The following is a 17,602-nucleotide window of genomic DNA, read 5'->3' on the forward strand; positions in this document are numbered from 1 at the left end:
CCGTTTTGCAACTGGATGAACTGGAGACGAGGCCATCTCCTTGGGCCTCCATTGGGTCCGTTAAAAGGCAGCCCCCTGGTACACAGCACTCGACCAGTTTTATTCAACTAAAACTCACAGTTAAAGAAGGAAATATGAGTAATGTTTGAGAAAATCCTAGCATGCTACATGTTTAAGTTGAATATTTGCTTCCTGATTGTTTTTTAATAGCCAGTCAAAGGCTTTTTCAGTTCTGTCTACTCTTTTTACGTATGCTTATGCACCTGCTAGGGCATTTTTGAATTAATTTCACATAAAATACAGTAGATATAAAGTTATTCTTGTAGGATACTATGGAGCCTGTAATCCTATTTTATTTATTTGTTTATATTTTATTTTTTATTTTTTTTTAGAGATGGAGTCTCATTATGTTGCCCAGGCTGGTCTCGAATTCCTGGGCTCAAACGATCCTCCTGCCTGGGCCCCCCAAGTAGCTGGGACTACAAGTGTGCACCTGTATTCCTATTCTAAAGTCACCGTGTTTTGTAACTAATTTCAGATAAGAAGAACATTTTCTATATGTTTCTGGCTATTTAAAATACAGAACTTTTTTTTTTTTTCTTCTAAGTGGTTTCTGATCAGAAATTTCACTGAAACATGCTTGAGAAAAAGAATGATTAATATACATGGGCAGCTGAAGTCGAATTCTACATTTGCAATATGTTCTAATCCTGTGATATTTTATGGCCTACATATATATTAATGTTATAAAATCATGTCGGTTCCCATTTTCTTCTCACAGCATTCGTCTTTGTGGTTCTGGAAATGGACTTGCCTTTTACGGCTATAACTATTCCCTGCTTTCCTGTGGAATTGAGGTTTTCAAATGGAAAATCTGAGTCCAAACTCCCTGACTTTAGCATTGAGAAAACACTTGCTGAGAGGCAATTGTTTAGATTTTAGAAGTTGGTGAGGAAGTATGAAGGAAAAAAATAATCCTTTTTCCAGGTGAAGGACATTTTAATTAAGGCTTTAACCTAGACATGTTCCTCTTATAGAAATCCCAAATGTTTCTCTCCCTAACATGGATTGAAGGGTGTGTATTCTTTAAGATCATCTCATGTGCTTGTTTTCTCAAATGTCACTGGGGAGTATGACTCAGTAGAATTTATTCTTCTAAAGTAGGTAGCAGCCAACTTTTTCTGTAAAGGACTAAATAGTAAGTATTTTAGTCTTCGTAGGCCATACAGTTGCTGTTTACAATGGCTGAATTCAGTGTTGCAATGTGGAAGCAGCCATATCCAATGTGTTTAAAAAAAAAAAAAAAATGGGGTGTGTGTGGCTGTGTTCCAATAAAACTTTATTTAAAAAACAGGAAGTGGGCTAAATTTGGCCTCTGGGTCACAGGTAGCTAGCTGATCCCTGTCCTAGATGATAATCACGAGAAATGATAAACCAGTTCATTCAAGTGATTGCCCAGTGAAATAATTATGTTCTCCAATTATCTTAGGAAGTTCTAGATTGAATTGTATGTTAAACAAAAATGCCTGAACCCATTCAAAACCATAGTCTTAAGGGATGAGGTGCTGTGCATGGGACAAGGAGACCTGCTGGTGACTGTAGCTTGTCTGTCTATTCCTCACAGTATGTTCATGGATCTCCATGTTTTCTTCAGGCACATCAGTGAGCCTAAATGGTGTAAAGTCCTCCCTTCTTGTCTTCCTGACTCCTCTTTTGGGAAATCCAGCCTGGGACTATAGTCTGAGTATTATTCATGCTCCCTCATTTGCCCATTTCCTGGTTGCTGCCCTTGCTAATCTTAATTCATTGTTTATAGAAGGGACTGGGTTCCCTCTTAACCTTTTGCAGCCTCAAAACCCACACAAGAAGGCAAGTCACACTTTCCATTTGACATCCCTCCCCGTTTTCCCCTCCCCCTGCCCTTCTGGCTCTCATAGCATTTTCTCAGCCTGGGAATAAACGGAAAGATGCCTAGGGATTTTCTTTTTTTTAAATTAAAGACTTCAAGTCAGGTTATTTAATTCATTTGCAGACTCAGGCTACATCCACTGAGCTAATAGCCACTAGCAGAACAAAAGGCAAGGTGGGGCTGGCAGGTGTTGGAAGCAGTCACAAAGATAATCTGAGGTTTGGCCTGTCCTGTTTTGATAGTAAAAAACTTTTAAGTACATTAAAAGATTTCCAAATGTCCAGAGGATGTGGGAAAGCTAATAAGTATGATGGTAGAGCCCTTAGTAAATGTGCTGTATATATGGTTACTAATCAGAAGTATGGCTGCTATTTAGTTTTTGAGGGAGCTTGGGAGGAAGGACCTGACACCCAGAGCTTCAGTTGATTTCATGAGTGTAAGGATCCGAGCCAGCACCCAACCTGTGTCCTCAGATGGGCAAAGGGAGAAAATCTCTTTTCCATTTTCTGAGTCATGATACTTAATCGTGACCAGCTATCTTCTTTGGGGTTTTAATTTCTTCCTTCCTTTCCCATTTGCATTGTTTCCTAGAATTTCCATGGGTGCGAACTCAGTTTTCCACAGAGCTGACTCATCCAACCCTCCGCTGTCAGGTTTAAAACAAATATAATTAGAAAACCTACAGCTGGGCAACATAAAGGTTGGAAACTAAACTCCCTAAAGTCAGGGGAAACTGAGTCACTTATGTGTCTGGATGTAAAAATGCTTACATTTAGCTACTCAACTGGTCATTGAAAATAGTACTACCAGGCAATCAAGGAAGTGAGCATGGGAGGTGAGACACGTGGGACTAAGTTCTACCTGTAGGAATTATCCTTTTTGGTTAGGTTTGGTTGGTTCTATTTCCACTGGGTTTGGTTGGTTCTGTTTCCACTGTAAGAACTGTGGCTCATGACCTGATATATCTTTCTAAGTAGAGGTGGTGGTTCCGCTGTGAGAGCTGGCCACTTATTGTAACAAAATTGAGCAATTTGGGGAGAGTTGTTCTAGGGCAGAGAAAATGGCTTCCTGTTCAGAATTGTTTTGAAATGCATGACCTCTTGAATCACACACCATGCCTGTTCCCTTAGCAAAGCACAAGACTTGTTATGTTTTTATAATTTACTTGATCTGAGCTGTGTGGAGACTCTTCTTTTCCCTTTTCAATCCTTAATCTCCGAGTTCAATTTTCTCTGCATATAACCAGAGTTTGGCAGTCTACATTATTTTTCAGATGGATCAACTCTTCATCAGGAGAGACATAAGTGTAACTCGTGGCTTGGCAAATGGCTTTAACTGTTTCAGTCTAAACCAATTCTCCAATGTCAAAGGCAAGGGCTACCTTCCTTGCACATTTACTGTTCAACAAAATTGACTTCTCCTTCATTCATCTTTTTCCTGAGAAATAAAAGTGCATACACCTGGCCCAGCATAGTGGCACATGCCTGTGATCCCAGCACTTTGGGAGGCCGAGGCAGGTAGATCATAAGATCAGGAGATCAAGACCATCCTGGCTAACACAGTGAAACCCTGTCTCTACTAAAAGTACAAAAAATTAGCCGGGCATGGTGGCAAGCACCTGTGGTCCCAGCTACTCGGGAGGCTGAGGCAGGAGAATCACTTGAACCCGGGAGATGGAGTTTGCAGTGAGCCAAGGTCGCACCACTGCACTCCAGCCTGGGCAACACAGCGAGACCTCATCTAAGAAAAAAAAAAAAAAAAGTGCATACACCTATGAATTGTCTTATTATCTTACTACTATATTAGCCTAAAATGACCTTGTGGGGCCCAGGGCTATTTGTAAATCAGAGTTTGGGTTGTTTTTTGGTCAATCTTTGTATGTCGCCGTAGATGAAACTTACGTAGCATAATTACTTTTTTTTTTTTTAGTTTAAAGAATATAGTGGAAACCTAGAGATATCAGGATGGAAAGAGTGACAACTAAGAGGTGTCTTTAAAACGTTTGCATCACTAAACGTGTGCTTGATTTTGGAAAGGGTAGGAAGAGCCCAGCCTAGCTCAAATAGGGTTACTTAATCCCTGTACCAAGCGGATCTATTCATTTGCTAATCTCATATATTGTTTGTCAGTGAGAAATATTAATGCCATGTTTTTTCTTTTTCTTTTCCAGCAACATCCATTTTTCACCCTACATGAATCCAAAGGAACAGATGTGGCATCTTTTGTAAAACTGATTCTTGGAGACTAAAAAGCAATGGACTTAATCAGTTGACCCTACTGTGGATTGGTGGGTTTTGGGGTGAAGCAAGTTCACTACAGCGTCAATAGAGAGTCATCTTTGAGATAATTGAACCCTTCCTCTGAGAGGGTTTTCTCTCCCAATTTTCTTTTTATTCCCCCTCTTGAGGGGGCCTTGGGATCTATAGTATAGAATGAACTGTCTAGATGGATGAATTATGATAAAGGCTTAGGACTTAAAAAGGTGATTAAATATTTAATGATGTGTCATATGAGTCCTCAAGCTTCTCAGATTTCTCTTTTTCTTTACAAAATGAATGCATTAGCCCTGACAAAAAGGTGCTACAGTAGTGATGAAATTATAAGTAGATTTGTAGTTTGTCCCATTTATTATTTTAATATTTATGTTTAAGTGCTTGCTTGAAAAGATTCCATTTTATACAAGAAGGGAGATTCAAAAAAAAAAAAAAAAAAGACAAGGTTGGGTTGGCAATATTTATAGGGCTTTTATTTTTTAAGTTCAATTGTGTCTGTGATCCAGAAGAAATTATTTAATATGCATCTTTGAGAATATTATAAAAATATCAAAAAGGAGCTCTTCTTGTGACATGTCTGTTCCAGCTGTTGTGACTGCTGCCATTTTTGCAAACATCTGCCCAATCCTGGGTGATCACCACATCTTTTAGGGGAAGTGGCAAGATGCTCTGGTCATTACTCTTTTCCCCAACTTTGGAAAACGTAAAAATCACTCATATCACAGCTCAAAGAGTAAAACATTTGGTTCTCCTGACACTTGTGGTATAGTATTAGTGGAAAGTGATTCATAATATGATTTTATATCCACCTACCTATTCATCTACCTGTGTGTGTGTTTCTCTGTATATTTGGCAATTCGCAAGTCCTGCCAAATGGTTTCCATGAGCATCTCTGTTTGGTAAGGAGGACATTTGTCAGTTTTGAGGGGGAGATGTGTTAAACTACAGAAAAAAATGGTGCCTTCTTCTGCGTTTGTCTCTCCTGCCATGTGTAAGTTCTAAGGATTGCCTTTGTAGTTAATGCACTCTTTGGCTTTGTTTGTTTTCTTGTTCAGTGAAGCAGCCTTACTATTCATAGAAGGGCTAGAATAGGAGAAAATTAAAGGTGGTGAGTAATTATTTGATAAGATGAGGAAATAATGGGAAAGGTTGAATTAATTCCTAGGCATGGACTACCAGACAACCACAAGTTGAGTTGAGGCCACATTTTTCTTTAGCAGCGTGCAATAGCTGACTCCTCTGTAGGAGATGAGCTTCATCAGGAGCTCCTAGCAGGTTGACTAAGCAACAGAAGTTCTTTCTCATGGCTAAATATACCCACAGGTTCTCTGATTTGTAGCTCTAGGTTTCTTGATGATCAAGGAGTGAAGTAATTGACAGGGAAAATATAGACCTATGATGAATAACCAGGAACCATTGTTTTTGGACAAGGAAGGACAGAAGATTTTTATTTTAAAAAGAAAAAAGAAAACCATACTTTTTCTTTCTTGGCCTCAAGTTCAATATGGAGAGGATTGCTTCCCTGAATCCTCTCTTCCTTCCCCTTTTAGATTTTGAAGTGCAATCATATATTTTTCTCTGTTTGCATTTTTTCCTCCTTGTTCTTGACAAGGAAGAGTTGCTCCTGCCCAGAATGAGTGTGACACTTCCGAACACTTCTTCATATTCAGTTCCAAGATATATCTGTTTGATTAAACATGAGCTTCCTCTGCTCTGAAGCTACCTCTGTCCTCATTTTATTCTAGCCAGGAAAGGAGTATCACCCTAGTGATGATGGCCATTCACTTTCCCATCTATCTTCCTAAATCTGGAAGTTCTTCTCTTTGAGACCAAGAGAAAAATTGCAATTGTGTTCCTTATTTTATTCACTCATCTATGAAAACAGGAAGCAATAGGGAAAAAAAAAAAATCCGGTTACTCCATTTTAGCTTTTGGTGAATGATGTAAAGCAAATTGTCTCTCTGGTCCAGGTCCGATTACTCTTACCTGTTTTTCCACTTTGAGACATTCTAAACAAAATGTGTAACTTCTCATATGTATGCCTCTCCCATCTGTGAACCTAGGCCAAACTTGCAAAAAGAATCATATTAATAGTAGGGTAGAGAACAAGTTAGTCTATGGTTCTCAACCCTGGTGCACATTGGAACCATCTGGGAGCTGTGAACACTGTCGCTGCCAATGTTCCAGCCACCAGAGATTTGAATTTAACTGGTGGGGTCTAGGAATTGGTGTTTTTTTGTTTTTTGTTTTGTTTTGTTTTTTTACACACCTTCATGTGAAGCAGGGTTCAGAACACTGACCTAGTACCTTCTAAAGAGAACTGACTTAAATTTACTTTCTTTTGAACATTTGCAGTGAATAACGTGCAGAGAGTAACAAGAACAGGTCCTATTTCTTTCCCTGTCCTCATCAGTGGAAATCACTTTGTAACTATGAGGGAAGGCATGTTCTTGGGATACTGATAGGAAATTTAGAACACCTTTTCCCCAGAGAAGCAGTATTTTGCACTGTTATTAAATATCTTACGCGCTAAAGTCAAAAGAATGACTTGTTAGCCTCATGAGACTAAATTTTAGAGCATGGTTTTGGGTTTGGAAAACTGTGTTGTGAGTTCCAATCAACTAGCTTTTGAAAAAGTCAAGATACCTAAACTATATATAAATTGGGAGTATTCTGTACATATAGATTTATATATAAAGACATCTGTATCCACGGATGACTCTCAAAATAGTTAATGCCTCACCAGCATAGACCATCTGAATATCAGGCCTGTCTACACCTCTCAATGTATTACAAAATCAGTATAGCTCTACAAAAGAGATCCTACTTATTTCCCCAAATGTATTTGATTTTGTTTCATATAATTGTCCATGTTATAATTTTTGAAAATGTTTATTAAAATAGTCATTTCTCGCCGGGCGCGGTGGCTCAAGCCTGTAATCCCAGCACTTTGGGAGGCCGAGACGGGCGGATCACGAGGTCAGGAGATCGAGACCATCCTGGCTAACACGGTGAAACCCCGTCTCTATTAAGAAATACAAAAAAACTAGCCGGGTGAGGTGGCGGGCGCCTGTAGTCCCAGCTACTCGGGAGGCTGAGGCCGGAGAATGGCGTAAACCCGGGAGGCGGAGCTTGCAGTGAGCTGAGATCCGGCCACTGCACTCCAGCCTGGGTGACAGAGCAAGACTCCGTCTCAAAAAATAAATAAATAAATAAAATAAAATAAAATAGTCATTTCTCTTGTGATATTATTAGTTTAAGAGGTGTGCCCCAAAAAGTAATCTGCATAACTTTTAAGACAATTACCCTATGTTTGTATGTATCAATGAATATTGCCCACCAGAGTAGCCACCTTGAGAGACTCCGTATTTATATAAATAATGCTATTAAATTATTTTTCCCATTTCTCTTTCAGAAAAGGCTTTAGAATCTGTTCCCTCCCCTGAGATGTGTGTCATCATTGGAGAATTATTACTTTTGTTGTTGTTGTTTGTTTTGCTTTTTACAAAAATCCTTACCAGGTGTTTCCCTCTGATTTACCTGCCTTGTTGATCAGATTTAGCACAAAGTTGTATTTGACAATTTCTAGAAGTTAAATCGTCCCTCAGAGCTGGAGTTTTAGCATCACTGAATCTTTGTAAAACACCATGTCATGGGCTCTGAAGATAATTTCAAATGAAGATTTCCACACCCCGCCCCCACCACCCCTGCCCAAAGGGCATGATTATTTTTAAGTAGAGTCATTCTTCCCCCAGAATAAGTGTAATCTCCCGAAGTGACTACTTTGAAGGAGATAGAACCCCCATAAAGGTATAAGTTTGTTGATAAAATATCAGGTAGTCACCGATTTTGCATGTGAAAGTCACCTATTTTCTATGATTGAAGGCCCTGATGACGGGGAATAATCTATTTCTTCCTAAAGACTGTGTTTGGTCACACTGATTTAATCAGAAGAAAATGGGTTTAATAAGCAGTTTCTATCACATTTAAGCCATCTGAAATGGAAACGAGTGTGTATGGGCATGGCTTGAAACTGTTTACATTTTACAGTTCTTGTATATCCTTCAAGCCTAACAAAAAATTGTATGTGCCAGAGATTCCTAAACTTTCTGTGTTCAGTTGTCTTAGTAATTTTTTTCATGGTGCCCCAGGCCAAAATGTATACTTAATAGTTCAGTGTTTTAAGTAATTAGGTCCCAACAGCTTAATAATAGCAGTTTGCACAGTGTCCTGCATATGACACTACGTTTCCCTTAAAAATTTCTAACATTGGCTGAGCACGGTGGCTCATGCCTGTAATCCCACCCCTTTGGGAGGCTGAGGTGGGTGGATCACCTGAGGTCAGGAATTTGAGACCAGCCTGACCAACATGATGAAACCCCATCTCTATTGAAAATGCAAAATTAGCCGGGCGTGGTGGCACATGCCTGTAATCCCAGCTACTCAGGAGCCTGAGGCAGGAGAATTGCTTGAACCCAGGAGGCAGAGGTTGCAGGGAGCCGATAATGCGCCATTGCACTCCAGCCTGGGTAACAAGAGCGAAACTTCATCTCAAAAAAAAAAAAAAAACTTACATCATCTTGCTAAGCCTGTGAGCGTGCTGTGAGCGTGCTGTGAGCGTGCTGTGGTGCCTCGGGATATCTCAGTACATAATTTGGGGACCACAGATATCTGTTATGACAATGTTTGCACTGTCTGCTGTTGGTGACCCTCGAAATGGAATTCTTGGCCGTTCAATTCTTCACATTATTTCACTCTTTGTTTTGTTATTATTAGTATTGTTCTTGCTTGCCATTGGCTAATTGATTTTTTTTTTTTTTTTTTTTTTTTTTTGGAGGCGGAGTCTCGCTCTGTCGCCCAGGCTGGAGTGCAGTGGCCGGATCTCAGCTCACTGCAAGCTCCACCTCCCGGGTTTACGCCGTTCTCCTGCCTCAGCCTCCCCAGTAGCTGGGACTACGGTGTCCACCACCTCACCCTGCTAGTTTTTTGTATTTTTTAGTAGAGACGGGGTTTCACCGTGTTAGCCAGGATGTTCTCGATCTCCTGACCTCGTGATCCGCCCGTCTCGGCCTGCCAAAGTGCTGAGATTACAGGCTTGAGCCACCGCGCCCGGCCAGGCTGATTCATTTTTTAATTGCAACCCTACTCTTTGCTGTTCACCAGTCCTGCAATGCCATAGTGTCTTAGTCTAGAAAAATGCAATACTCACAAGCCCCAGCATCGGAGGAGGCTGGTGCTAAGATGGACAGGGTTCCTGATTTCTCCCATTGAATTGATTTAGTGTCTTGGGAATTATAATCTCAAAGGAGGCAGAGAGGGGTTAATATTTCATAGTTTATCACTAAAATGTCTTTGTTGACCAAGGGGCTTTATTAGTTATGCTCAGAGAAACAATTCTGTTTCTCTTAAAAGTGTCTAACAAAACACCTTTTTCTTTGGCCTGAAAGGACAATGGATACCTAGTTCCTAATTTCCTACCCAAATGCTGTTTTGGCTATGTTACTCCCTCTGACCTCGAAGGTAAGATTTGTATGTTTACAAAATTTATTGGAGCTGGTAGTCAGATCTAGTAAAATGAATTAAATGTCTATTGTGCTGGGATTTTGCCTTCTTAACATCTATCTATGACTTTAAGAGGGATTTCTTGGCTCAAAGGATCTTCTGCTTTTAATGAATTAGCAAGTGAAAAGGTATTCGAATAAATGTCAACTTCATAGGACTTTTTTTTTTTATTTTAATTTTGCAAATAGAAGGTGAGTTTTCAGTTAGGCCTCTGAAAGTTTGCATAGTCAGATGGAAAAATGCCAGAGTAAAATCTAGGAAGAAGGAGCTACCAGACCCAATAGAATAGAAAGAAAGCTATTTTATTCTAGGAGGTCTGTGTTCCTTTTGTGTTTGAGTGGCTCTAGCGCCATTAAATGTGCTGACAACTAAAGATGCTTCTTGGGGTTTTTTTTTTTTTTTTTTTTTGGCTTTAATTTGGGTACTATGGATTCTTTTGGGCATCTATTGAAAGCTAGGACCTTTTCCCTAGGAAAATTTACATTGTATATGAAACATAATTTTGAAAACTTTTTGTTGTTGTTGTTGGGAGGAGGCTGCAGTTTGTATACCCCACAGGATCAGTAGCTCTGTTCTGTAGAATATTGACTGTGACATCCTAGACCAGGGTTGGCAAATTTTTTCTGTAAAGGACCAGATAGTCAATATTTTTGGCTTTGTGTTTTATACCATCTCTGTCACTCAACTCTGCTGTTGTATCGTGAAAGCACCTATAAACAATACACAAATGAATGAGTCTGGTGGCTGTGTTCCAATAAAACTTTATTTACAATCCAGGCAATGGGCCAAATTTGGCCCACAGGCCATGGTTTGCCAGCACCAGTTTTAGAGCATTAAATATAAAACTCTAACTAGATGTGTAGCGCTCTTCCATTTTAGTGACTATTGAGCTCAGCTGCTGTTGAGGCAGGTTAGGAAAATGGACATAGGAAACTGATTTCAGAAAGGATGAGGACTGTTTAGTCCCATGAAAGTTGCTTGTTAATTTCCTCAGGTAAGTATGAATTGTTCTGGAAGCTGATAGAACAATTTTCTTCAGATCAAACTGAGTACTTACTTTTTCCATTTCTATGCAATCACCAACATAATTTACTTCAATTTGGAAATAAATGTCACACTTCTCTTAGTTGTTAACTGTATCTTTGGCTTAGGTTATTTGCATTTTCTTTGTTTCTTTCTGTAGTGTGGTATATACACAAGGAGAATCACGAACCCAGACACTAGTCAATTCTCTATTCCCTGAACTGTACTGAGATTGGGGAATTTGGGAGATCAGACTTACCTCAAATGTAGAAGAAGGCAGATGGAGTTCTTAACCTTTTCCAACTCATCCACCTCAATTATTTGTTCACATTTTAAGGAAGTAGGAAAGGGTATTTTGAAATCACAAAATTTGTTCTCAGGTGTTCTTAAAGCTCCCTGTTCTCACTGCGACAGAAGACCCAGGCCTACCCCTTTTGTGCTGTCCCACAAAAGTGAGACGAGTACTTCTCTTTTTTTTTTTTTTTGAGACGGAGTCTCGCTCTGTCACCCAGGCTGGAGTGCAGTGGCCGGATCTCAGCTCACTGCAAGCTCCGCCTCCCGGGTTTACGCCATTCTCCTGCCTCAGCCTCCCAAGTAGCTGGGACTACAGGCGCCCGCCACCTCGCCCGGCTAAGTTTTTGTATTTTTAGTAGAGACGGGGTTTCACTGTGTTAGCCAGGATGGTCTCGATCTCCTGACCTCGTGATCCGCCCGTCTCGGCCTCCCAAAGTGCTGGGATTACAGGCTTGAGCCACCGCGCCCGGCCGTACTTCTCTTTTTTTAATCATTGGTAAATTTCAATTTTAAGGAGCCTATGGAAAATGCCTCCTTTCTGATGTGATTTTCTTGGGTTGCTGGCCCTAGTTGAATTTCTCGGCCCTGTACCCTCTAGTGGAAGTCCTGTCTTCCCTATAGAACCAGAACAGCTATGTAATTTGCTTCACCTTCTGTTAAGACTTGCACTCTCTTTGCCATACAGAATGCTATAAAAATGACAGTCTGCCAGTGACTGAAGCTTTCTCATTTTTTTTCTTCCAGAACAATAGCACACATCTTGGTTAAAGCTATAGTCTCTTTATTATTCAGAAACATTCTTTTTCCTGCTGCACCATTAGGGAGACATACCTTATGCTTAGAATGATACTTGGAAACTCCTTAAGAGGGCATATTGAAGTATTTGATCTGGCAGTTTACCTAAAAGAATGTTTTCTCTTCACCTAGGGAAATAAAACCTGAATTCCAGAGCCTTCAAAATGAAATTATCCTTCCAGGGGAAGCACATTGCCACCAAATACATCACTCGCTACCTGTTCCTGGTGACTACACAGAAGATGTGTTATTTTTCTGAGGTTTAGAAAGTCATTGTTTACAGCTATGCAAATATCATTGTGCTATTACAGATTTTTCTGATGAAGTAGTTTGAAATCAAGACGTTAGTTGAAGGTAATCTTTTCAGTTTCTGATCCAAATTTCTTTTTCAAGCAAAATTCCTCTGAAAGCCTCTTTCCTTATAGAGGTGAGAAAGGCACTAGCCTAAGCAGAAACATAAAGTAAAAAACTCTGTAGTAGGGAATTTTTGTTGGTGAGAAATCAGTATCGTCTTGTAACACAAACACGTATTAATAGAACTTAAAAATATTCAGCCTAATTCCTTGGGACTTTCAGTATCTTGACATCACTTGTATTATCATTTGAACTTGGAAATTGAGCCCTTTATTTTGGGGAGTTTACAGTTAAATTTTGGAAGACTTGTATTTCTTTCTTAGATGTTGTCAGTATGAATAGAATTTTTTTGTGGACAGTTCATCTTGTTGTGCGCCGTAGCTTTCTCCAGTTTATACTTTTGCATTTCTGAGATTCAGGGTCTTTCTTAAGAAAGGAGGCTAATGTTTAAGACCTGGAGGCTGAATTCAGGGAGAGTATTGGCAAGTTTAGGCACTTCCTTGTGTCTTAATGTGGGAAACAGAACTTTCTAAGTAATCTCTGGAGTTTGTAGCTTAGACCAGGCCTTCAAAAGTCTTCTCTGTTTTCCTTTGCTGCAGTTGGCTTGTTATTTCTCTGCCGGTCACAGATGACCTGGACTGACTGAATGTTTTTGTGGTAAGGAACTGATCTGGCCATTTTTATATATCAAAAATCAAAGTCAACAATTTTGTATCAGTCTGCCTAAATGAACTCTATTGTTTCCAGTTCTTAAAAATTTAAGGGCTATCTAAGAAAAGTTTAAGCGAAACCCTCATTCAAAACATGCGACCTTATAATAAGAACTTCCTTTAAAAGACAAGCAGCAAGGTTGGGTATCCGATTTCGCTAAGTAATATTCTACTGTGGTCAGAAATGAGGCATTTGCATCATTTGGTCACTACCAATATTTGTACTGGAGTCTGCAAGATATTTCAACAAAGTAAGTCAAACCACTGTCTTAGGGGATTGTTGCTGGACTTTGGAATATAAGACTGAACAGTGATGTGAAGTCATGTTTGGGGGCTGGAAGAAGAGATAAATGCAAAGGGTGGTGCTAAATTAGGAACCCCTTGAAGGAGCAAGCTGATTAAAAAGAAAGCTGGCAGACAAGTATATCCTTTAATTTATTTGCAGTGTTACTGTATTATAGAGATGATTTCCTATGGGAAAACCCATAAAAAAGTCAACCCTTTATTGTTATTTTTTCCTTAAAAATACTAAGCTATAAGAAGATTCAGAGAGTGGCGTTAATTTGGATATCAGAACATTTTCTTTTGTATCCCTAGTGTTATTGATTTGAAGGAGCTACCATTTCAGACAGATGGCTGAACAAAAGTAAATGATTAACGGGAAATATGATGGTTGAGAAGAAGGAACAGTATGCCTCAACATTTTTAGAATATACACCTCATCGATCAGCCTCCTCTGGGTAAAGAAACACAAATACCAAAACCTGAGCTCCTTAACCTTTGGTTCCAGAGGGCAGACATTTTTAAGAAAGGTGGATGTTAGAGAAGGTTACCTGATGAGCAGACTTCTTTCCCATAATGCAGAGAACTGTGAATGTTCTTAGAAATACACTACAGGTCTTCACCAGATGAACTAGATTTTATCATTTTAAAATATAATACTGAAAGCCAGTTTGAAGTTTCAGAAGCCATGCATTATAGGGAAGAAGTAGCTGTTTTATTTTATTTTTCTGATCTCAAGTTGTTTGTCCTGTTGTATGTTCAATACTTGGGGAGATAAGAGTGAGGTACAGCTGTGGTTTTCAGACCATATTCAGTGGTGCCTCTGAGGGTCTCTTGTTGTAAACAGAAGGGAAAGAGAGTGTGATGAAGGTGAACTCTGCCTATCTGAACCTCTGTCAACCTCCAGTCAGAATATCTGGCTTCTAGTATTGTTCCTTTTAACTGGAAGTCTCTGTGGCCATTAAACACTTGGGAACGTTGGATTAAATGACCACTTTAGAACTTTAAACAGTCTCAAATATGGGAAATTTTATAGCCAACCATGGCTGTGAGTCCCTGGCTTTTACTGTATTGAGTATGCTCACAGAGATAGGGAGATAGGTGGCAAGAAGACAGGGTCATTTAATTTTAATTGAGCATAAATCATTTTGAAAGAAAAGTCCTAGGAATTGATGTGTGACAGCCATGCGTTATAGATCCTTACATGGGGTATTTTCCTAAAGTGGTTGAGAATGACCTGATCTTTGTTCACCATCTCAGCGACAAGGAGTGGAGTGACTGGGCTCTTCATATGCAGTGGAATTTTTACATTTCTAGGTTTGCAGAGGCAGGAGTTACCATTTTTGTTCATTGACCTATCAGAAAAAAAGCAAATCCTTTGGACAGTGTTGACACAGACAGGGTATGGTCTGAGACTCAAGCTAACAGAGCTACCCCTTGCTGCACTTTACAAAGGTGGTGTAGGTGGAGAAGAGTAATGGAAACCTGGTACAGCTTTTAGAAGCTGGAAGCTATGGTGGTGTATCTGTCATGAACTGCATACAAGGGAATGCTTCACCACCAACTGAGTCATATCAGGTGCCTTGTACACACACATAAAGAGTCTGGTGAATTCTGACAGTGTTATGTTTGCCACTAGAGCAAATTTAACAGCTGGGGTTTCATAGCAACTGTTTCAGAACACTATATGTGCCAAAAATTTACATTGGGCAGCAGTTTGTAGTGTTCTTGGCCAATCTCTGCATAAAAGCCACTTGAGGAGTTTTGATTAAGAAAATTCTGTTTATCTCCTGTATTACCTCTGTGTTTGATTTATTCTTTAGTCTTAAATTTATTTTCTGAGTGGAGTGATTTTTTATATGAACTGAAATGATGTTTTAATAGAATAATAGGTATTTTTAGAGGAAAAGTATTTTTTGTGTGTGTGTAATTACACAACTAGGACATATTTCCTATGACACTGAGTCATCAAATTAAGTCATTTAAAACTGAAAGAGGTGTTAGGAATGTAGTTTCAAATTATTTAAATACATGAACAGTTTTCTATATATTTTGTGAAAATCTTGATGAGACACTAGAATTTCTTTATGGAATTGAACTTTACAAGAATTTTAATAAAAGAGGTGGATTTCTTCAGCTTTCTTTGTGCTTCAGTTTCATAGCTGAAAATGCTGCTTCCATTTATTAATAAGGTCTTTGTAAGAAAACACAACAACACGTTTTCTTACCTTCTGTAAATTTTGTGATAGACACATGTTATTTGTATATATGATTGATTGTTTGCCTATGTTGCACCCTAAAGTTATTTTCAAACCATTGCAAAGAGAGCCTTTGGGCAAGTGGAAAATGCCCTGATGCTAGAATGAGGTAGTTCCATAAGCTAGTTAGGAGCTTGCTACCTCTTCTTGATACCTGAAATATTCTGAAAGGAGATTGGAGAGGTCCTATGCACCCCTGTCTTTCAAAACCTATCTCCAGCACTTCAAAGTAGCGTCTCTGGGGAGTTTGAAATAAAAGAATGAATGCTATTCAGTGGATTCCCTCATTGAGGCCCCCATCTTTCCTGCCAGGTGCAGCTTTTTCTGGGTGGAATCATCTCTTCTTTATGGATTGCCGCATTGTCTCTTTGTGAATGAGGCAGGCTGAACTGTAGAGCATGAAACTCATTAGAAGTTTATAAAGGAAAGACCTCTAAAGCATGTGGGTGGAGTGTTTCCATGCTCTTGAGGTGAATATTAAAGTTAAATTCTGGCCTTTGGGAACTCTTTGCTTGTGAGCTGAAAAAGGAAAGAAGGAGTTGGGGGTGTATATCAAATTTTGTGTTTTTCTATATGGAAATATATGAGCATCAAGCGATCACTTCAATAAGGCCTCAGGATTGTATTTAAAATACCTGTTTTGTGGGACAGCATGCCTTTGTTTTCTTTGCCTGTTGGCTTTGGTGGCTCCAAACATTTTCATTTTAGGCTGGCTTTCCTGTTACCCAGGTTGTGTGCATTTTTTTTTTCATTTGAACTATTGTTTATCATTATTAATGATGTTATCTCAAAATCCTAAAGCCAAGGAAATAGCCAATATGCAGGACTTGCAGTAGATATAAGCATTGGTGTTAATGTAGGTTAAGTTTTAATAGTGTTCCCAGAAATATACTGAATTGAGGGATAATGTAGCTTTAAAGAAATTATGTTTGTTTTTAACATTTGGAGAAGCCACCTGTCCTGGGTCACTATTCTTGAGACACTCATCTTTTCATGCAAACACCATTGATGGGGGACAAGCCTGGATGATTGACTTCTGTCAGTCAATAGACAAAGAATTATAATAATTGCCAAAGGTGAGGGTAATTTTGCCTTACAAGTATGTGGGTCATTCTGTGGTGAAATTTCCCATCACATCTAGTGAAAAACAACCTTTTCATTTCCCTCCTTTCTAATCCAAGATCATATTTTTAAAGTAGGTTTCTGATGTGTCATGAAATATTTCTGTGAATCTGTGTTTTTGACCAAGGAAATGGCTGAGATGTTAAACCACATGGTTGTTCCCCAGTTCATCTGGCTACTGTTCTGGGTCCCCTCTGACCACCTCAAAAAGAAAATGAAATTGGGAGATTACATCAAGCTTGACCTCCTCTTTTAATGAGGAACTTTCACATTGACTTCCTATCTCAGGATATTCTTCAGTTTCATACTGCTGAGGAGAAAGGAACAAGCTGCAGACACTGTAACTGGTCTCCAGATGTGTGTATATGCGTGTAAAACTTCACACCGTGTGTGTTTTGTTCAATGTTGTGTCAATCTACAAACTGACTCAAACAACAGTTTAACGATAGAGAAGACAGTGATAATGGCAAAAAAACACCCAACCACCTTTTTCCGTCAAAGTGCTTGCTATGACTTTCATAGCTGGGCCAAGCAACATTAAGTATTCAGGAGCAAAGTGTTCTTGAAAGAAATGGTGTGTTGATCTCATAAGAAAATGTACAACCAATAAAAGACATTTAAAAAAGCGTAGTGAGTCTGTACATTAATTGAGTTGTTGGAAACCCCGTGTTCCAGGAACATGGTATAAAAGGCTCTCCTGGTAAAAGCTTTCCTGGTCTATATAGTCTTGTTATTCTTTCTCTATGCTTCTCCTATTTCTACCACCACACTTCCAAAACAGACTAGAACAAAACCTAAGAACACAACAGTATTGCAGTTATATTAGTCTGTTTTCATGCTGCTGATAAAAACATACCTGAGACTGAGCAATTTACAAAAGAAAGTGGTTTAATGTACTCACAGTTCCACATGGCTGGGGAGGCTTCACAATCACAGTGTAAGATGAAAGGCATGTCTCAACATGGTGGTAGACAAGAGGGGAGAGAGAGCCAAGCTAAAGGGTAACCCCTTATAAGACCC

General features: G+C 39.2%; 1 protein-coding gene across 5 annotated transcripts in view; it reads left to right on the top strand.

The window, feature by feature from the left end:
- Positions 1-17,208, top strand: part of MAP2K6 (mitogen-activated protein kinase kinase 6) — a 141,215-nt gene extending 124,007 nt beyond the window's left edge. For 4 of the 5 annotated variants that reach the window (XM_017950923.3, XM_021929346.2, XM_031657738.1 and 1 more), the window contains one exon: positions 4,080-4,741. In XM_017950923.3, coding sequence (XP_017806412.1) covers positions 4,080-4,157 — 78 coding nt within the window. In that variant the 3' untranslated portion in view covers positions 4,158-4,741. Of the gene's footprint in view, positions 1-4,079; positions 4,742-11,988 lie in introns of those variants that run through there. The other variant, XM_017950922.3, reaches the window with a different exon arrangement.
- Positions 17,209-17,602: the final 394 nt, after the last annotated feature.

This window comes from Papio anubis, chromosome 17, assembly GCF_008728515.1.
Source record: "Papio anubis isolate 15944 chromosome 17, Panubis1.0, whole genome shotgun sequence".
NCBI classification, from domain to species: Eukaryota; Metazoa; Chordata; class Mammalia; order Primates; family Cercopithecidae; genus Papio; species Papio anubis.